Below are 20,402 nucleotides of genomic sequence, written 5' to 3'. Positions count from 1 at the left end.
GGTTATATCTGAAGACAAGAGAAGGAATACCGGGGAAGGACACACAATCTTGTGACTTTTTGTCCTCTTCAACTGAATAATGAATACACAGACATTTATTCCATTATTGAATCATGTCTGTATTCCTAAAACAAAGTTTTGATGTATTCATTAACACTATCTTGAGAAGTGTACAAAATCTATTAGATAGCAAACTCTGGTAAACAATATAAGTCTCATTTAGTATATATTTGCTATATAAGAGCATGCTTTTGAGCACTAACATGAAATATCCATAACTTCTGGGACTATTTCTTTTTTTCTTCAAAGTAGAGCCATTTCTAAACCCCCTTTTCGGAAGACAGCAATTTAGTCTCCACCCAACTTCCATCTTGGAGTGCTTTACAGAACAAGTTGATTTACTAAATGAAGTGTATATAGCTATTTAAAACAACACATGGCAGAAAAAGATAAAAGAGCTAGTATACCACTACTTTAATTTTTTCAATTAGATAACAAAAATCTAGTTTGAATATAAGGAAGGAGACAGGACTCGATTGATTCCGCAGGCAGGGCTCAGACACCGAACCATATGGATGACTAGATAAAACAGATCAGGAGCAGTAGCAGTTTCCATAAGACAGGCCCACCAGCATGCCTTGTCAATTTAGCATTGCCATGGCAACACCTAGAAGTTACCATGCCTTTCCACGACAAGGATCCAGCAACCTGGAAGTTACCACCATTTTCCTAGAAATTTCTGCATAAACCACCCCTTAAATTTGCATATAATTAAAAGAGGGTATAAATATGCAGAACTGCCTCTGAGCGGCTACTCTAGGCACCCTGCCTGTGGGGTAGCCCTGTTCTACAAGGAGCAGTACTTCTGCTGCTGCTGTATAAAGCCACTTCAATAAAAGTTGCTGTTTAACACTACCAGCTCGCCCTTGAATTCGTTCCTAGGTGAAGCCAAGAACCCTCCTGGGCTAACCCTCAATTTGGGGGCTTCTCTGTCCTGAAACATCTGGTAACCACGAAGGGATGAAGAAAGCAGAGATGGTGGTGAGTAGAAGAGAGGCAAGATGATGCAACAGTAGAGATGGAGAGAAGGTGATTGGCAAGAGCCAATGAGAGATGGCAGTCAGAGAAGCAGTGAGAACAGCAAGGGACAAGAGACAGCAGTTAACAAGACAGGAGAGATGGCAGTGTGTGAGATGGGCAGAGAGGTAACTAAGCAGAGTTGTAACGCCTGAGCTCTAACACTAATCAAAGGCTCTTTTGAGAGCCATCATTTTCCCTGGCAGACAGCACAGCTGAGCAGATAAGCAAGTGGCCATAGCGCCACTGCCTCATATGGGACCCACTGCTCTGACAGGCAGACCAATAGGTTACCAGTCCCTGTGTAAGCTCCTCCCACTGCAGCAGCTGAGCTCACTCTAGATGAGGGAACCTGGAGGGACCTTCGCCCAAGTCCCATGAGGAAGATTGGTCACATTTTGGCTTCTGTGGATGGGTGTGTCCCCTCTACCACCCCCCATAATATCAGGTAAGCTAGGGAATAAAAGCCTTTGGCTAAGTGGTCATTAAAAGCCCCCATCATTAGTGTGCCCTGAAACACATCCTGAGCACCTCTTCCACTGGTTCTTTCCCTTCTATTTTATTATTCCACCAGTCATTCCATTTTCAATCCTAAAATGTATGCAATCTTATTGTTTGCTTTTAACTTTCTGTTAACAGTATGTGGGCAACTGTTTAAGGTGGGACACTTAGTTGTGAGAGGTTCCCCCAGTGTGTTGACTGTGGGATACCAGAGTCACATTCTGTGACCTCAACTCAGTCATGGGACACTGTTGGTTGCACCCTGGGTACACCAGGGTTTTCGGCATTGGTAAGGGGACCCTCATTGGCTGAAATGCAGGCACTCTGGGTTTTCAGCATTAGTATTACAGACTGCACCCCAGATGCTCTGGGGTTTCTGGCATTAACATTCCCTTTAGGACTGTGGGTTATAGCCCCTCTCCCTAGGGGAATATTAGTCTTGCCCTTTTGTGTCCTAAAGTTAAAAGCATTATTTTCCTAATAGCCAGTTGCAAGCCCCTTCTTGGGAGCTGTCTTATAACTGCTTTGCTTGTAACTGTCCCTCTTGGTCAAAGGAACTGGGAGTTTACAGGCTCCTGACCTCAAATGGACAGACACCTACAGCAGCTGACAAGTGGCTACCTTTATTCTCAGTGTCTCCGCTACCAGGTAGGTTCTCCAGCAAGTCAGGGCCTCTGAAGTCTCCCCTTTGGCAACTCTTTCCTAGGTAAATTATTTATGTTCATAGGCTTTAAAACGTTTTAAATGGCATGAGAATAGAATAGAATAGAATAGAGTAGAATAGAGTAGAATAGAATAGAATAGGATTGAGCTTACTGTATGGTATAAAATCTAAAAATAATAAAATGGTCCTCATCTATAAAATTCTAATGTCTGGTAGGCAGTTCGGGATTTCTTGCTAGGTTTACATAAAATGTGCTAAAGAAATGTATTTTTTATTGGGAAAAAATTTTTTGTTTAATTTGGAAGTTATTAAAAGGGAAGTTCAAAATACAAGGAAACCATTAAGTAGAAAAGAGAGACATAAAAAATGTTATGGATAGAAATGTTTTCTCTTTGTTTTGCAAAGAAGGATATAAAAAAAGAGTAATTTTATATGAGGGAGAAATTTTGCATAGTAAATCCTTGTCCTAAAGTAAAATGTCTGGTTATTCAAGAAAGAGGTAATATAGGACAATGTATTAGTCCATTCTCACACTGCTATAAAGAACTACCTGAGATTGGGTGATTTATGAAAAAAAAAAAAAGGTTTAACTGACTCACAGTTCTGCAGGCTGTACAGGAAACACAGTTGAGGAGGCCTCAGGAAACTTAAAATCGTGGTGGAAGTGTGAAGGGGAAGCAAGTACCTTCTACACATGGTGGCACAGGAGGAAAAGAATGAAGGGGGAAGTGCAACACACTTTTAAACAACCATATCACGTGAGAACTCATTCATTACCAAGACCCTGGGCAGCTCCACCCCTGTGGTTCTACAGGGTAGAGCCCCCATAACTGCTTTCAGGAGCTGGTGTTGAGTGCCTGCAACTTTCCCAGGTGCACAGTGCAAGCTATTGGTGGATCTAACATTCTGGGGTCTGGAGGATGGTGGCCCTCTTCTCACAGCTCCACCAGGCAGAGCCCCATTTGGGATGCTGGGGGTTGGGGGTTCCCACCCCATGTTTCCCCTCTGCATTGCCCTAGTAGAGGTTCTCCATGAGGGCTCTGTTCCTGCAGCAGACTTTTGCCTGGACATCCAGACGTTTCCACACATCCTCTGAAATCTAAGCAGAAGTTTCCAAACCTCAATTCTTGCCCTTTTTGCACTCATAGACCCAATATCACATGGAAGCTGCAAAGGCTTGGGGCTTGCACCCTTTGAAGTAATGGCCTGATCTGTACCTTTGCCCCTTTCAACCACAGCTGAAGCTAGAGCAGCTGGAATGCAGGATGCCATGTCCCGAGGCCACACAGAGCAGCAGGACCCTGGGCCTGGCCCACGCAACCATTTTTCCCTCTTATGCCTCCTGGCCTGTGATGGGAGGGGCTGCCATGAAGGTGTCTGAAACGCCCTAAAGGCATTTCCTCCACTTTCTTGGCTATTAACACTTGGCTCCTCTTTACTTATGCAAATTTATGCAGGCTTGAATCCCTCCCCAGTAAATGAGTTTTTCTTTTCTACCACATAGTCAGGCTGCAAATTTTCCAAACTTCTATGCTCCGCTTCCCTTTTAAATATAAGTTCCAGTTTTAGGCCATTTCTTTGTTTATGCAAATGAACACAGGCTTTTAGAAGTAACCAGGCCACATCTTGAATACTTTACTGCTTAGAAATTTCTTCTGCCAGATACCCTAAATCATCTCTCTCAAGTTCAAAGTTCCACAGATCCTTAAAGCAGAGGCACAACGCCACCAGTCTCTTTGCTAAATCACAGGAAGAGTCACCTCTGTTCAAATTCCCAATGAGTTCCTCATCTCCATCTGAGACCACCTCAGCCTGGTCAAAACCATTCAACAAGTCTCTAGGAAATTCCAAACTTTGTTATCTTCCTGTCTTCTTCTGAGCCCTCCAAACTGTCCAACCCTGCCCATTACCCAGTTCCAAAGTCACTTCCATATTCTCAAGTATCTTTTTAACAATGCCCTACTTCTCTGGTACCAATTTTCTGTATTAGTCTGTTCTCACACTGCTATAAAGAACTAGAGACTGGGTATTTTATGCAGAAAAGAGGTTTAATTTTTAATTGACTCACCGTTTCTCGGGTTGAACAGGAAGCACGGTTGGGGAGGCCTCAGGAAACTTAAGGGCAAAGGGGAAGCAAGTACCTCCTTTACATTGCCGTGCAGGAGGAAGAGAGTGAAGGGGGAAGCACTACACACTTTTAAACTAGATCTCATAAGAAGTCATTCACTATCACAAGAACAGCAAGGGGAAATTCCACCCCCGTGATTCAATCACCTCCCATATGGTCCCTCCTCTAACATGTGGGGATTACAACTCAACATGAGATTTGGGTGGGGACACAGAGCTAAACCGTATCAGACAAGTCAGAAAATTCAAGCATGTTGTAGAGGGTCTGTGTTATGTAATGACAAGGTTCATAAAGGAGACTTTATAAAAGAAATTTTGTGTATGATTAAACTTGTTATAATTAAAAGGAAATTGTTTATAATACACTTGCTAAAGAACAGTCTAGCTGGGTGCAGTGACTAACACCTGTAATCCCAGCACTTTGGGAGGCCAAGGTGGGTGGATCACTAGGTCAAGAGATCGAGACCACCCTGGCCATGGCCAACATGGTGAAACCCCGTCTCTACTAAAAATATAAAAATTAGCTGGGCATGGTGGCGCATGCCTGTAGTCCCAGCTACAGGAGGCTGAGACAGGAGAATCGCTTGAACCTGGGAGGCGGAAGTTGCAGTGAGCAGAGATCACACCACTGCACTCCAGCCTGGCAACAGAGCAAGACTCCGTCTCAAAAATAAATAAATAAATAAATAGAATGGTCTACATGTTAAAATCCAATTTTCTTAAAATGTTGATTTGCTGAACTACCAGAAATTTTGCTTTTTAATCCTGTAATCTACTCTTTTGAAAGCTTGTTGGATTCGTTTTAACTCTTTTAGCTTTTTTTGTCAGCTCCTGTGAGTTTTTCTGCTCCAACTATGACTGCCGTTGTGGCCTGATGCTAAAATGTTTAGTCTTAGAGGTCTGCGGGAGCAGTACTTTCTTCCAGTATAGTTTAATTCTATGCTATTGTTTTTTTTCTTGATGTGTAACCTATTTTGGCTTTTGGTTTTGACTCTTATATTGCTTAGAAGTGTTTGGGGGACTGATAGGTGCCTGCCCAAATCCATTCCCTTTGGCCAGGAAGCGAGCATCTGTGCAGTCTGTTGGGGGGCTATGGATTTTGATTTTTGTTCTGTATTCCTCCTTTTTGTCAGAAGGTGCTGGATGCAATGTTAATGGCAAAGATTTTATTTTCTCCTGTGCTGATGCTAAGATATTATGCTGCCTGCTCCAGGTCCATTGTATCCCTCGGTGTGAACCTTGTGGCCAGGGGACTTGGAGTCAGGGAACTTGTAGCCAGGGGATGTTCTGGGCCAGACAAGAGTGGAGGTGAGAGGGTACTCATTGGTCCTTGAACCTTTTTGAGCAGTGGGGGAGCAAAATAGTGTAATACTTCTTTTCAATCACTTTAGCCAACCTCCCAGGAAACACCTCTCTTGTCCTTGTTGGGTGTAGAGGCCATGCTAAGGCCCAACTGCAGACATCATGTTGTCACTATTAATCTTGTTTGCTCTCCCAATTACCCTGAGCTGGTGTGGCTAGAAACATAATTCTACAGTAAATATTTCAAAAATTATAGCTTCAGGGCACCACCTTCATGGCTGCTAGATTTGTCATCAACATCTCCAGGATAAAGATTTCAATCTTCTGGCTTATCCAGAAAATCTCACAAACATCCCCCCCTAGACTGCCTAACTAACCACAGCAATCCTGAAATACCCAAACTCTCCCTACTGAACAAATTCCACCTGAACCTCCCACCATTACCTGGACCTGGGAAGTTGGGTATGTATACCTCCAGTGCACTCATGATCCCACCTTCTGCACCTTTTGTGGTAAGGACACTAAAGCAGAAGTTTCCCTGCAATGCTCTAAATCCAACTCTAGCTGCCAACATACCAATGCCACAGTGAGGTAAATGGGATTCCACTTGAAAACAAGGAGACTATATATGGTGGCTTTTCCTGGATTGGAATATACAGGGGAAAACAACTAGTTGGCAACAAAGAATAAAGATCACACCCCATAGGGTCTCCGTTTGTGCCCCAATTCAGTTCATTTTTCTTTGTGGCCATGAATGGGAAGAAGTCACACCCCATAACCACTCCTGACTCCCCAGGTAGTCATCTGCTTTTTGTTTTTTAATTCTGAATAGTTAAAAGTCAACAACTGCTCTTTTAGGAGTAGCTTTCCTTTATGTATCAAAACTTGGAACTGAGGTGAATGTATGTTGACCACTCTTGCCCCTTCAGGGGTCACAGTCATAAGATCCAAATAACACCAGAAGTAAATGAGCAATAGGATTAATTCTGGCAGGAATCAGGGCAGCAGTACCCTTGAGTGGCTTTGCTTACCACAAGTGAACCCTAAACAACTTGACTCAAACCCTAGAATCCTTAGCCACCAACACAGGTCATGCACTAAAGAGAATTCAAGAGTCCTTAGACCCTTTGGCAAATGTATTTCTCAGTAACAGACTAGCACTGGACTATTTACTAGCTGAACAAGGTAGAGCATGTGCAGTTATTAATAAAACCTGCTACACATATATGAACGACTCCAGACAGGTTGAGATTAACGTTCAAGAGATCTATGAGTAAACTACCTGGTTACAGATACAACCAGGGCACTTATTGCAACTACATCTGGTCAACTATCAAAAGTGCCTTCAAAAGTCTCAACTGGCTTTTACCTACCTCTTCTAGGACCTTTGAAGGCTGTCTTGTTACTAATTTTTGGTCCTTGCCTGTTTAACCTCTTTTGTTTCGTTTTGTTTTGTCTTAAACAGTTCCAGGTAAAGACAATGTTAGCACAAGGCTTCCAACTCATCCTGTCTCTGGGCCCCTATCAGTTATCCAGAGATTTTCACTTCTCTGGTGCTAGATAGGGCCTATGCCGTAAACTCAGCAGGAAGCAGTTACAGAAGATGGATCTCTATCCTTGTGTAGCCTTCTTAAGATTACGGAGGAGTATCTAATCTCTGAGGGAGGAATGAGGTAGGGAGCTGGGATTCAATTTTGGATGCGGGTCTTGGACATCAGATCAAACTGAGTACCAGCTAAAACAGGTCCTAGACAGAAGCAAATTTCCATAAGCCAAGCCCACCACCAATGTGCTATGTCTGTTTACCACTGCCACAGCAACACCTGGAAGTTACCACATCTTTCTATGGCAACACCCAAAAGTTACCACCCCTTCCCATAACAACGGCCTGACAACCCAGAAGTTACCATCTTTTTCCTAGAAATTTCTGCATAACTACCTTTTAATTTGCATATAATTAAAAGTGCATATAAGCATGACTGCACAACTGCTTCTGAACACAATGCTTATGGGGTAGCCCTACTCCGCACAGGGCAGTACCTCGGCTGCTGCTGCTGCTGCTGCCGCTGCTGTACACTGCCACTTCAATTAAAGTCGCTGTTTAATACCACTGGCTTGCCCTTTAATTCTTTCCTGGGCTAAGCCAAGAACCATCCTGGGCTAAGCACTAATGTTGGGGCTTGCCTGTCCTGCATCAGATACATCGGGAAAACAAACAAGAAGCACGCACTTATAAATAATTTACCTAGCTGAGATACTAACAAAGTAAAGCTCAAATACAAAAACTGCAACAAAAAGAACATACATTTACCCTTTGAAGCCCAGCCAAATAAATCACTATATTCTCCTGGCAACAAACAAGAGAACAAATACAATAAAAATCACTTTGTAATGCATTGTCTATAAACAACACAACAAAATCAGTTTGTAAAGCATTCTCCATATAAGCATATAAGCACGGCAATCAATGTCTCAAAGACTGTTGAAATAAAAGGCTAGCACAAGGCATCAGAAAGCAAATTCTCTCCCACTCACACAAACTTAACTGGGCAGAGTTATTCTGAAGTGGATACTAAATACAACTATTGGCTATTACTCGTAATGTGCTCATTATCTGCCATGATTTTGCTGGGATACTAATTCATTTAGAAAGTAATTAATACAGATAATTAAAATTCTACTCTTTCACCTACTAGCATAGACTCACAAACAGTTTAAGTCTCTCAGGTAATAAAGTTTCAGTCTGCTAAGTTAAGGAGAACAAGCAAATCTAGGACAAAGCTAGCTGCCATGCTTGAATTTGACATTTGACATTTTTATAAATGCCTTCAAAGGAGATGTGTTTTAATGTTTGTCTAATTTTATTCATAGATGTGATATCTGACAACTAAACTTTAACATATACGTGATTTGGTATCATTGAGAAAAGTAGTTCCTTCAAGATGTATGAAATGCTGAGCTCCCATAAGAAGCATCATCGAAACAGTTGGTCCCGTGATAGTGAAAGTCTCCAGAATGAAGTTTAGTTAGTCGTAAGTGAAGATTCACTGAAAATACGTGAAAAAGAAAGCAGAGAACAAAAGATCCCAAATTAAAGAGGAATAAATATGGATGTGGTAGTCAGCACACTGAACTACCCTTGGACCCTATTTATTTTTGTTTTTTTTTAAGTTTATGGAATACACTTCACCTCTTCAACTTAGTCATTGCTTACCTGAGGGAAGTTTAAATTGCTGTGTTGATACTACTTCAAGAAATTCTACAGTACATGAAGTCAAGGTACAACTCAGAAGGAGAAAAGAAAGTAAAACTGTTTCACTGTGATAAGCTCTCTCTTAATTATAAGAATCACACTCTAAAATATAAGGTGGTCTGGTTGTATTTTGCATACAAATAATGAAAGGTAAAATGTTCCATTAAAAGTTCTGATTGAAGAGCCTAAATTTAACCTCGTACATTCTGAAGATAATTAAATGTAATTAGTCATACCTTCTTCTAGATAGCTTTCTAAGAAGCTGATTAAATAAGGACTTTATGTATCTGGTATCAAACAGCTGTGCATGGCACAAAATCATTTAATAATATATAACCAAGGAGAGTTCATGCTTGAAACAACTTTATGTAATAAACACTATATTGGAGACAGAATCACTTGCTCTCAGAGAGGACAGTTCCTGTTAGTTCCACATGTTATTGTCTACTTAATCTCCCTGATTTTACAACAAATATAGTTAGCAAATTATTATGAGCTTAGCTAACAACAAAAATGCATTACATAAAGAAGTAGGAGATAGTGCAAGTTATATACTTACCTCATTTTTTACATTATCTGAAGCATTCAATGCAGATTTTGGATCACCACCATCCTGTTCACTTGCTGAAACTTTTGATTCAAATTCTGATTTTGTTATCTTTCCTTTACCATGTGAAGATGATACATTTTCTATATGCTGGCCAACAAGGCTATTTAAAACCAAAAGATATATTAAATAAACAGATTTTACTGGATAACAAATTCGATACAATCAAAATTCTTATAACTCATGTACAAAGTAAACCAAGGAAGAAACACAGAGAGATCAGCTTTCTCTCAAAAAGTGGAATTTAACATACACCAAAGTCCATTCAAACAGGACACTGCTGTTTTTACAGAATCATAAGAAGGACAAACAACTGCTCCTACCCACCTGTCAGGTGGACTGACAAAGGAAGGTTGTTCAGTTGGAGCACTAGCATCAAGGGCCTCCCCAACATCACAATCAGTTTCAGACTGTTCGGTTTCACTTGGTTTGGCTATAGGAATAGTACCAGATTTTTCTATTTCACTAAAAAAAGAAACAAGAAACATAATCTGGTAATTAAATAAACTTGAGGTAATACACATTAAAAACACTATTAGTGATTTCCAAAACATAATGTAAACCAAAGAAAGAAAATTTTAAATCATGTCAAGTCAATTGCTGACTTGATCTGTTATTGTCCTCAGCTTCTAAATAACTACCTACCAAATATTAAAATATTAGAGGTTAATATTTGGTCATATCGAAAATAAGATTTTTAAAAATTACTTATTCTCACTGCATCTTCTCTAAAGTTTAATTTCCATGTTACTATATTAATTCTACCAGCATTAAAGTTGTTGCTTATGGTATCCTTCAAAAGTCGTTATCTGAAGACATTTCACTAAAATTTTAAGGTGTTCTTAGAATTTCATTGTTAAAATATAAACCTTCATATTTTTCCCTGCCTCACCTCCATTTCATTAACCAGTCATGTTTAATATAATGGGAGTACAGAATTCACTGTTCAGATATGTGGTATCTAGCCTTAAGTTCCTTCGGAATCATTTAAATTTAAAAGTTAAAATACTATCATTATTTCTCAACATGTCTTCTGTTCCCTGGCCTGTACTGAGACAAGCTCCTAGCTGGTAACCATAACACCTTGTGCAACTCCTTCAACCTAGGCCCTCACATTCTTGAGAAGCAAGGGTGATATTAACTGACACATTTATCCTATGTACCAGTTATTCTTCTTGCACTTTATTTATATTAACTCATTTGATAAAGGAAATGCTTATGTAGTATTAATAGAAGGACATTTCATTTTGTTCTTTGGACTGTTGCAGGAAGAAGCTAGGGGAAGTACCTAACAAATTTTCTAAACTAAGGATCACTTAAACCTAAACACTCTGAATATTTATTATCAAGTTTGAAAAAGGTAGCGATTCACAGGAAGACATAAAAATGAATGAAATGGCAGTGATACTTAATGGAAATGAACAACCTGACTTTGAGTTGATAATTATAGGGAAGATAATTCAAATAAGCACTATTTCCTAAGCAGAATCTTACTTTGCTTAGACTATATAGAGATTTCACACTTGGGATCTAACAACTTCATTGAGTTAGCTAAACAAACTTGTTATAAAATCATTACATTCAAAACACACAAAGGCATGCAAACACATGCACACAAAACACAATCACTGTTATTTAATTTAGGTCTGCTATATAGCCTAAACTTCAAACTTGAGTATCAAGCTGCTTTATCTTTTAAAGAAATCTTTCTATCACTAAGTAAGGAGATTCTTTTTTGTGTTTGTTTTTTGTAATGACTTACTCAAGCTTTGAGATTGGAGTGATTTCTGAGGTAGATGAGCTGGAAATATTTTCAACAGTTTCACTGTCCACAACTGCATTGGAAGACTCTTCATGCAAATCAACCGTAGGGAGTGTCTCCACCACCGGTGGACTTAACTTTTTTGACTCCGTATTCTGTTTAAAAAAAACAAGTCAGCTAAATTAAATGTTGAGATTAATATATCATCTCTTTAGCAGAATAGGCATTTACGGAAAGCATTTCTGAAAAATGACAATATAAAAAATGTTCACTAAAAAAGTACTATTATAAAAATCCTTTCTTCCAATATTACCACCCTAAGGAATATATTTCGTATGAAAATACAGGCCCTACACATTTTTTCATGGCATTTCACAAACTAGGAAAGAACTTTCTCCCTACCTATTTCCTACTTTGCATCAGGAGCTACAAAGATTTCTGTCTTCTATAATTGATGAATGCTAGTAGCAACAAAGAAACCCTATGGACAAGTACAAAACAGTACAATACATAGTTCTTGACCCTGAGCAGTTTAGGAAATAATGCGTATCAATAAGCAACAATATATGTTCAAGTAACACCAGGAAGCAATAAATGATTCTTGCTGCTCCTTCGGTCTCGAATGTCCCGGGCCTTTCAGTCCTCCAAAACACAATGTGAAATCTACCTAACACCTGTTCATATTTGAAAACCTCTATTAGCACCACCTCTTCCAAGACCAACCCTAAACAAAATTCACTATTCCCTTCCTCTATGCCTCCAGTGTTCTCTGTACACTTTTATCACTGTATCTGTAACAACTCAACTGCCATTATTCATGTCTCCCTCTCTTCTTCAAGTATACCATAAATGTCCTGAGTAACAACTATGTTCTCTTGATCTTCATATTCCCAGTGTCTAGCACAGTACCTAGCACACAGTAGGTGTTTAAATGCTTCAATAAATGAATATCAAGTGAGAGGTACAAATATCATGCTCAGCTCAAGGAAAGAGAAACTAAGGACTATCATGAATTAGAAGAGTTAGGCCTTAAAGAAAAGAAGGGCCAGTATAAGAGCAGAAAACAACCTCAAGGCATGTAGTCCAGAAAATATAAAATATGATCATTTGGGGAATTATTTATACTGAGAAATTCACAAAAAAATATAAATAGTCGTCTGCATTTTTATGATGGAGAAAAGGACTACTGCCTTTTTATCAAACACTGTATTACCATATGAACATGTATTCAAACTTTAAAAATTAATGAGATACTTTACATGCTTTTTTTGAGACAGAGTCTCACTCTGTCACCCAGGCTGGAGTGCAGTGGTATGATCTCGGCTCACTGCAACTTCTGTCTCTTGAGTTCAAGCGACTCTCCTGCCTGAGCCTCCCGAGTAGCTGAGACTACAGACATGCGCCACCATACCCAGCTAATTTTTGTATTTTTGGTAGAGACAGGGTTTCACCATGCTGGCCAGGCTGGTCTCAAACTCCTGACCTCAGGTGATCATGCTATTTTTTAATTAAGTCTTCAAAATCCAATGTGTATTTAACGCTTACAGTAAATTTCAATTTGGACTAGCCACATTTCAAGTGCTTAATGGCCACATGTGGCTAGTGGTTACTGTAATGAACAATATAGGTATAGAAGACATGGTAAGCACTTGGAAGTATCTGAACACAACTACATCACAATAAAAGTTTTATGAATAATGGTAGGAGTGTTCAGGATAGTCATACAATTGTAAGGGCTACAAGTATCACTTTTCTCTTACTCCTATGCATAAACCCTTGACAAACGTCTTCCAGAATCCAATAAAATGAAACTAATTCTATTGCTTTAGATAACTCAGTAAGTAATAAATAGCCCTGGCTCTTGCAAACAGTGCAAGGTTAAAAAATAAAAAATGAAAAAAAAAAAAATAGCCAAGGCTGTATTTTTTTAAAAAGAAAGAATTGTCCCTCATTCTGAGTTGAAATGTGTGTTCTTTTTTTAATATTCGAGATTTTAGTTTTTCCTTAGTCCTTCTGCCTCCAGATCAAGTATCCCCAGTTCCTTCAGCCATTACTGATATTAAATGGCTTCCAGATACCTCAGCATTAGCATTCTGATCAGTTTATGGTATATATATTCTAGACAATCAAATATCCCCAGTCCCTTTAGCCATTACTGATATTAAACGGCTTCCAGATACCTCAGCATTCTGATCAGTTTATGGTGTATATATATTAGTTTTTAGTATTTTTCATAAAGTCTGGTGCACAAAATAAACAATATTCAGAATGTAATATAAGAGAGGGAAAAAACATATTTTAACCTATTAGCTATTCATACCCATAATAAGTAGAAATCTTGGTATCAAAATACTCTGAGTTCTACATAAAAATACTTTCTTTTGTTCCAAGTGATTCAGGTTAGAAAAAAATTTCCTAACTGAAAATCTGAAGAGACAAGATACATCATAATGAACCAAAATAGAACCAAGGAAGAAATGAGGATTTATACTCAAACCTTTACTACCAAGAGACTAGTCACATTTATTATTATTATTATCTGTAATTATACATGTTCTCAAAAGTAGTACTATCAGCAGGTAAGTAATCTTAAGTCCAGTTACAGAGTACCTCAAAGTGAAAAAACTAACAATACACACACAATATGGTGACCAAACAGAGGTTTTCAACCTTGTGAAGTAGTTTGAAATGACATATTATTAAAAATCAAAGCAACATAGCTTACTTGTACATCCACAATAGAGTCATCTTTTAATTTACGTTCTTCTGGAGAAAGAGGTAAATTTGAACCTGATTTTCCCAATGATTCGGCATTGATAGGTCCCTCTCTTTCATCCTATATAACAACAACAACAAAAAAGATCACCTGATAAAGCTGTTTTACAAAAGTTATAAAGCAATATGAAGACCATTTCTTTCCATACTTTAAAACCAAAAAACTGACTTGTGTATTTGACTCTAATTAATTTGTTTACAGGATTATTGTCTATTTCCTCGAATCCCCTCATTGCTATAACACTTAAAATGTGCAATACACCAGTTCAACAACTTCATTTGATTTCTTAATAAGCATTTTAGTCTTACCATCCAGCACTGTTTTAAGCACCTAGTAAAACTCTAATAAATATCTGACAAATGAGGTACATAAAGCTCTTTCATCTCTTTTTTGACATACATTCGAGTTAGAATTTCTAATACCTTTATGCCTTCTAGAGTGTAACTTTCATAAAAGTTCATATTCAATCTTTGTTTACCTCAGCCTATACAGCTCATACTAGGTATGTAAACGTTTGCTGAAAGAATATGCTTTCCACCTTAATGCTCTGCTTAAATTCATTTTTATGACATTTGTTTGCAAAATGCTTCATCAAAAAGGGGATTAAATCAAAATCTTACATACTGTGTGGGTGAAAATATAAAATTATAGTTTTTTTGGAGATATGTGGCAAGTCTTCAAATTTTAAATGCTCCATCCCAGAAATATATCCAACATAACTTAAATTTACATAATCTACTCTAAATATGCAAAAAAAAAAACCCCTCAAGTATGTAACTGTAAATATGTGTTGAAACACACACATGTGTGCACACATGGCAGGAAACAAAATGCAAAAGTTTGTCAATAAAGAAACAATTGATAAATAATATGTCTGTATAACAAGATTAAAATGCAGCCATTCAGAATATATCAACATGAAAAGATGATATATGAGCTATCACTGGGGGGGAAGGGGGATGTCAATTTGTAATATATTTATATGATATTTTCATAGAAATAAAAATATTGATTTGTGGGCATATATAAAGGTGTTATCTATACCCATAGAACAATGTCCGAACATTTTCACAAGAGATAGCAAACTGTTGTTCCTTTGGGGAAAGGAATGAGACATAAATAATAAATATTTTATATCAATATAAATTACTTCAGTAATTTTAAATAAATACACTGAAGTTAAAGGCAAAAGCCAAATCAAGTCAATACTCACCATTTATCATTTAAAATGGTAAAATAACATGTTTTAAGATCATGAGGTTTTTTGGAGTCTTTATATTTACTGCACCTAAATACATAAAACAAACTACAAAGCCACTAACTGTAGATTCTCCCTGGAATACTCATTTCTAATAGTTTTTAATTTGCAAAATTGGGATTTCTTTAAAAACTCTAATTATTATAGATCATTAAAAACAAATCACTCGTTTTCAGCTCTCTGAACATGTACTACCCTATACTATAGGACTAAGGATGTTACAAAATTCCAAATACAAGCAACAAAATAAACATATAAATATCTCTGAGCAATCATAATTTAAGAATTACCTGAGTAATAGCAAAGAAAAATACAAATCTCCACCAAAAATTATGGCACAGCATTTTTGAAATTATTTTATTTTGAGTGTTTTCAGACACTCTCAGAAAGCTGACAAATTATAATGTTAACTTTATTTAAGGCACCTTTTTCTGGAATTGTACATCTTCATTTTCTAGCGCGCAGTTGTCATCCTGAGAGTAATATGATGACGCTGAAGCTGAAGAACTCTCTTTACAACATACACGCCAGCTGGGAAGCCTGTAAAACACCCACCACCACCAACGACAAACAGAAAAGAGAAAGAAAAAGAAGAAAAGTTGTTAAGTCAACGTATTTCTATATGGGCTAGAATTTGAGGCGACAGACAGATGGTTCCTATCCTAATACCTTTTAACAATTTAATGATGAAAATCAATATGCATAAGAAAAACATAAACATTATTATCAGCATTCCAAGTAAGACATTACGAATTCCATGAAGGTACAACAGGAAAGTCTTCACCAGAAGCAGTATCTGATCATTACGACACAAGAAACAGAGAAAGTTGTCAAATAGCTAACCTCCTCAGAAAGCAACAGTTCTTATAAATTCTAACAAATATTTAAGAACAGATAATCCTAAAGTTACCTCAATTGTTTAAAAGCCTAGAAGCTTCCAAATGATTTTTGCATAGAGAACCTAACAGTGATATCAAAAACTAACAGAAATAGCACACACATAAATGAATACTAGAGGTTAATAGTACTTATGAAATAACATGCAAAACTTATCAAGAAAACAATAAAAAAGTCTCTAGGAACATACCAAAGGAGAAATATACCACAATTATTATCAAGTAGAGTTCAGCTCTGACATTCAAAACCGTTTCAATATAATAAAATCAACTTGATTTGCTATGCAAAAATATCAAGGAAAAATCTTATGATTATATCCACAGCTACTGAAAAACATCTGATAAACTTATATATCCATCAATGTTTCAAGAATCAATAATGAAACAGGAATAATTATATATTTAACATGGAAAATATATATGTAATACATAAAACTAAAAGTCAGTACTATACATAGTGAGGAAACCTAAAAAGACACCTATATAGATCTGAAATAAGACAAGAATGTCCATTTTCATTAGCATTACAAAACACGAAGATAAAAGAGGCATAAAAAAGGAAAAGACAGTAAAATTATCTGTAGTTCCAAATAATGAGGGTATCTGCATTAATTGCAGACGAGGTCATATAAATGGATAATTCAAAAGAATCACCTGTTAAAAGAAGTCCCAGACATAAAAATTATATTCCCAAGTATAAAATTAAGAGGCAAATCAGCACTCTCAAATCATAACAAGTACTCATTTACAATAGAAACAATAAAGGCCCAGATAGAAACTTGGCAAGAAATCCTCTAGTAAGTAGAAATGTTTGAAACTGCCAATATTTGACAATCCTTTTACTTGGAAAAAGTGTCAATTTCACAATTCAAAATAATAGGAGCAGTCTGAAAACCACATACTGAGGTGATAAAAAGGGAGACTTTTTGTATAAAAAACAAGCCAGAAATAGTCAAGAAATAGTCAAGAATATTCTGATATGAGGGGACTAGATCTATATGAAACTACAGTAATTACAGCAATATGATACTGAGATAACAGAGGCAAAGGAAACCCCCAGGGTGACTAGAAAGAGAATTCCCAGGAAGATAGCTGTAAACAAGGAATAGAAGGCAACCAGTCTAGGTTAGTTTATCAGAGCACCCAAACACCACCAGAAGAAATGGAATGCCTAGGTTTAAAGACTTTGGAGATTTCTTAAACCTACTGCTTTCATTTTAGAAATTGTATTTCTATTTTTTCCTTGAAGGAAGGTTTTCAACTTGAATGTGTGGTGACAAGTTTTTCTTGTGGCAACCTACAATCTTTAATACTTCTAGGCATCCTGCCATTTTAAGGGTGTATGTTACAACTATGTGTTTCAAAAAATAACGGTTAAGTGTTAGGGTAAAAGAGAAGTCAGTTCATCCTTACTAAAAAGAATAGGAGAGGGACTCAGGAAAATTTTTCTAAAGGATATAGCAACTGAAGAGCCAAGGAAGATTTCATTAAGAAAGTGGAAAACATTCTTTATTATGCCAAGGGAGATTTCATTACGGAAGAAAGCATTCTTTAATGTGAAAGTGATTGAAAGAAAACACCTTTTTAAAATGGTATCCAATGGCTTGCAATGACACCTTCTTATATTTGTCTAGCACAGAATTACTGAACCAACTTTTTGTTTTTATCATACTGTCAAATAAATCTGGCAAAATAATGCAATAATGAATTCTAGAAAGACATTAATGTGCGATAAAGAATCTGCTAATATGCAAATGAGCCAATCTTAATAATCGCAGAGAAGGAGTCTGCAATTATTAAGCTTGACTAATAAAACTAAACTGGAGTCTGTCACTTTCAAATGAATTGTTTTCCTCTTGAGTTTTAATGAAGAAACTTTACAAGCATGTAAGATTACCCAGTAAGTACCAATTATTATGTTAGATACAGGGCCCTGTTAGGAAACATTAGGGGTAATTTTCAACTCATTTAAAAATTTGAGTAAGTACATACAGTTTTAAGAAAATATGAAAACAACAAAGTAGCCATTTTAATTAACATAGAAACCAAACAAGATGGAAAACATTATGTTATTAAGATAGCGATTTATTATATATGAGTAAAAAGAAGAAAGAATTACAAATATATATGCACCTAACAATGTAGAAAATACACTACGACCATGGGCAAAGCTACAGGTGGAAAGAGAATAATCAAAAATTATGGTGGCCTATTTTAAATTACCTCACAAAATAACAGATGAAGTGGACAAAATGATATTTATATGCCATGTAAGAAGCTCAATCAAAGATACAGAATTTTATACCAAATACAAATTAAAACATTCTTCTCGAGGACACGTGGAATATTTCCCAAATACCAATCACAAACCGAATCCTCAAAAGAAGCCTCAAATTCCAAAAACTCAAGCTCTAAAAGATTATATTCCCCAACTATGCTGCAACAAAATTTGAAATAACAAAAAGACAGCTAACAATATCCCAAGCCTAGAAGCAAGAAATGTGTAGCAAAATAATCCTTAGGTTAAGGAAACAACATTATGAAATAATCAGCAGAAGACTACCAATCAAAATTGGTGGGATATAGATGAGATAATAGCAGGAAAATTATGCTTCTGAATACATGAAGACAAATGCTGAAAACAGAAGAGCTAATCATTCAACTCAAAAAGATAGAAGACAGTACAAATGCAAAGAAACAAGGAAGGATAGGACAGGCACTGCTAAAATAGAGAACAAAAACAGCAAAGAAAATTAAGAAAATCAAAAGTCGGTTCTTTGAAGAAAGTATTGGACAAACTTCTGGCAAAACCAATAAATGGAAAATAGTAATGGAAATTAACAAAATATGGAATAAAAAGATAAAATGACCACAGAGAAAACATTTTTAAAATCATAAAATATTATAAATTATATATAACAATATATGTGGCAACAGGAGAAATGGATAAGTTTCTAGAAAAACAGCAAAACTGCCATAAGGAATAGAAAAAACTGGTAACAGACTGATAACAAACTTGAATAGATCTACGAGCATCTCACACATAGGAGAAAATTCAAACCCGGTTTTTAAATTTTTTATTTGGAAATAGTTTCAAATTTCAGAAGAGTAGGCAGCATAGTACAAAAAAAAATCTACAAATGCCTTAGCTGTATCAACCCATTGTGAATATTTTACTTAATTTGTTCCATTATTTGTCATTTGCCCATGCTCACTCACTCATCCTCCCTCTCTCCCTCTGTTTCCTCTCTCCCAGTAATTTACCTCTAAAATACTGTGATATCTATTTCCACAGAATAGGGATAGTCTCTTGAATAACTACAATACAGCTATCAACTTCAGTAAGTGTTACATTGACACAAAAATTTACTGTCCACATTGCAATTTTGTCAGTTAATCAAATAATGTCTTTTTTAGAATTCCTTTCTCCAATACGGAATTAAATCTATGACCATGTCCTGCATTTGTCATGTCTATTCAGTATCATTTAACCTGGAACAGTTCTGGAGCTTTATTTTATGCAGCACTAACATTTTCGAAGGCTACAGTCCCTTTTCTTTTTAAATAGTATAGTCCTTATGTGAGATTTGTCTGATGTATCATGATGACCAGATTCAGATTAGGTATTCTCAGTCAGAATCCTTTGTTGTGCCTTTCTCAGGATATTATAGTGATGTTGTGACTTTCTCAGGATATTGTATCGAGAAGCATATAATATCCACGTTTCAGCAGTTGCAATTCTACTTTTAGGTACTTCTCAACAGCAAAGAAAACTATGTCCACAAAAAGCCTTGTACAAGCATGTCCCTAGTAGTTTTTACTAGGGACTAGATAGCCAAAATCTGGAAGCAGCCCAGATAACCACTAACAGAAGAACAAACTGTAGTACATTCACACAGTGTACTACTACTCAGCAATAAAAAGGAACTAATTAATGACAAAGGAAACAAAATGGGTAAATCTCAGACATTACATTGAGGAAAAAGAAGTCAAATACATGAGTATACCGTATAATTCCATTTAGATGAAGGTCCAGAATTGGCAAAACTAATCCATGGTGACAGAAATCAGATTACTACTTGCCTCTGGGGGATTCACCAGAAAGGGACATGAGAGAACTTTCTGGGGTGATGAGAATATTCTATATCTTGAGAGGGTGTGAGTTACATACATGTATGC

General features: G+C 36.9%; 1 protein-coding gene across 6 annotated transcripts in view; it reads right to left on the bottom strand.

Moving 5' to 3' along the window:
• The window catches only part of SUCO (SUN domain containing ossification factor), an 81,425-nt gene that overhangs the window by 46,987 nt on the left and 14,036 nt on the right, over positions 1-20,402 (bottom strand). For all 6 annotated transcript variants that reach the window (XR_004434506.1, XM_033200809.1, XM_033200812.1 and 3 more), the window contains exons 2-6: positions 15,753-15,867; positions 14,019-14,129; positions 11,294-11,448; positions 9,859-9,996; positions 9,484-9,634 (exon numbers count right to left, since the gene is read on the bottom strand). Coding sequence is in view for 4 of the 6 variants with exons in the window: in XM_033200809.1 (XP_033056700.1) it covers positions 9,484-9,634; positions 9,859-9,996; positions 11,294-11,448; positions 14,019-14,129; positions 15,753-15,867 (670 nt within the window). In the remaining 2 variants the exon portion in view is untranslated. The remainder of the gene's footprint in view (positions 1-9,483; positions 9,635-9,858; positions 9,997-11,293; positions 11,449-14,018; positions 14,130-15,752; positions 15,868-20,402) is intronic.

The sequence above is a fragment of the Trachypithecus francoisi genome, unplaced genomic scaffold, assembly GCF_009764315.1.
Source record: "Trachypithecus francoisi isolate TF-2019V2 unplaced genomic scaffold, Tfra_2.0 Lachesis_group5, whole genome shotgun sequence".
NCBI lineage: Eukaryota > Metazoa > Chordata > Mammalia > Primates > Cercopithecidae > Trachypithecus > Trachypithecus francoisi.
The sequence above is the reverse complement of the archived record's forward strand: the minus strand, read 5'-3'. Positions and strand labels throughout refer to the sequence as shown.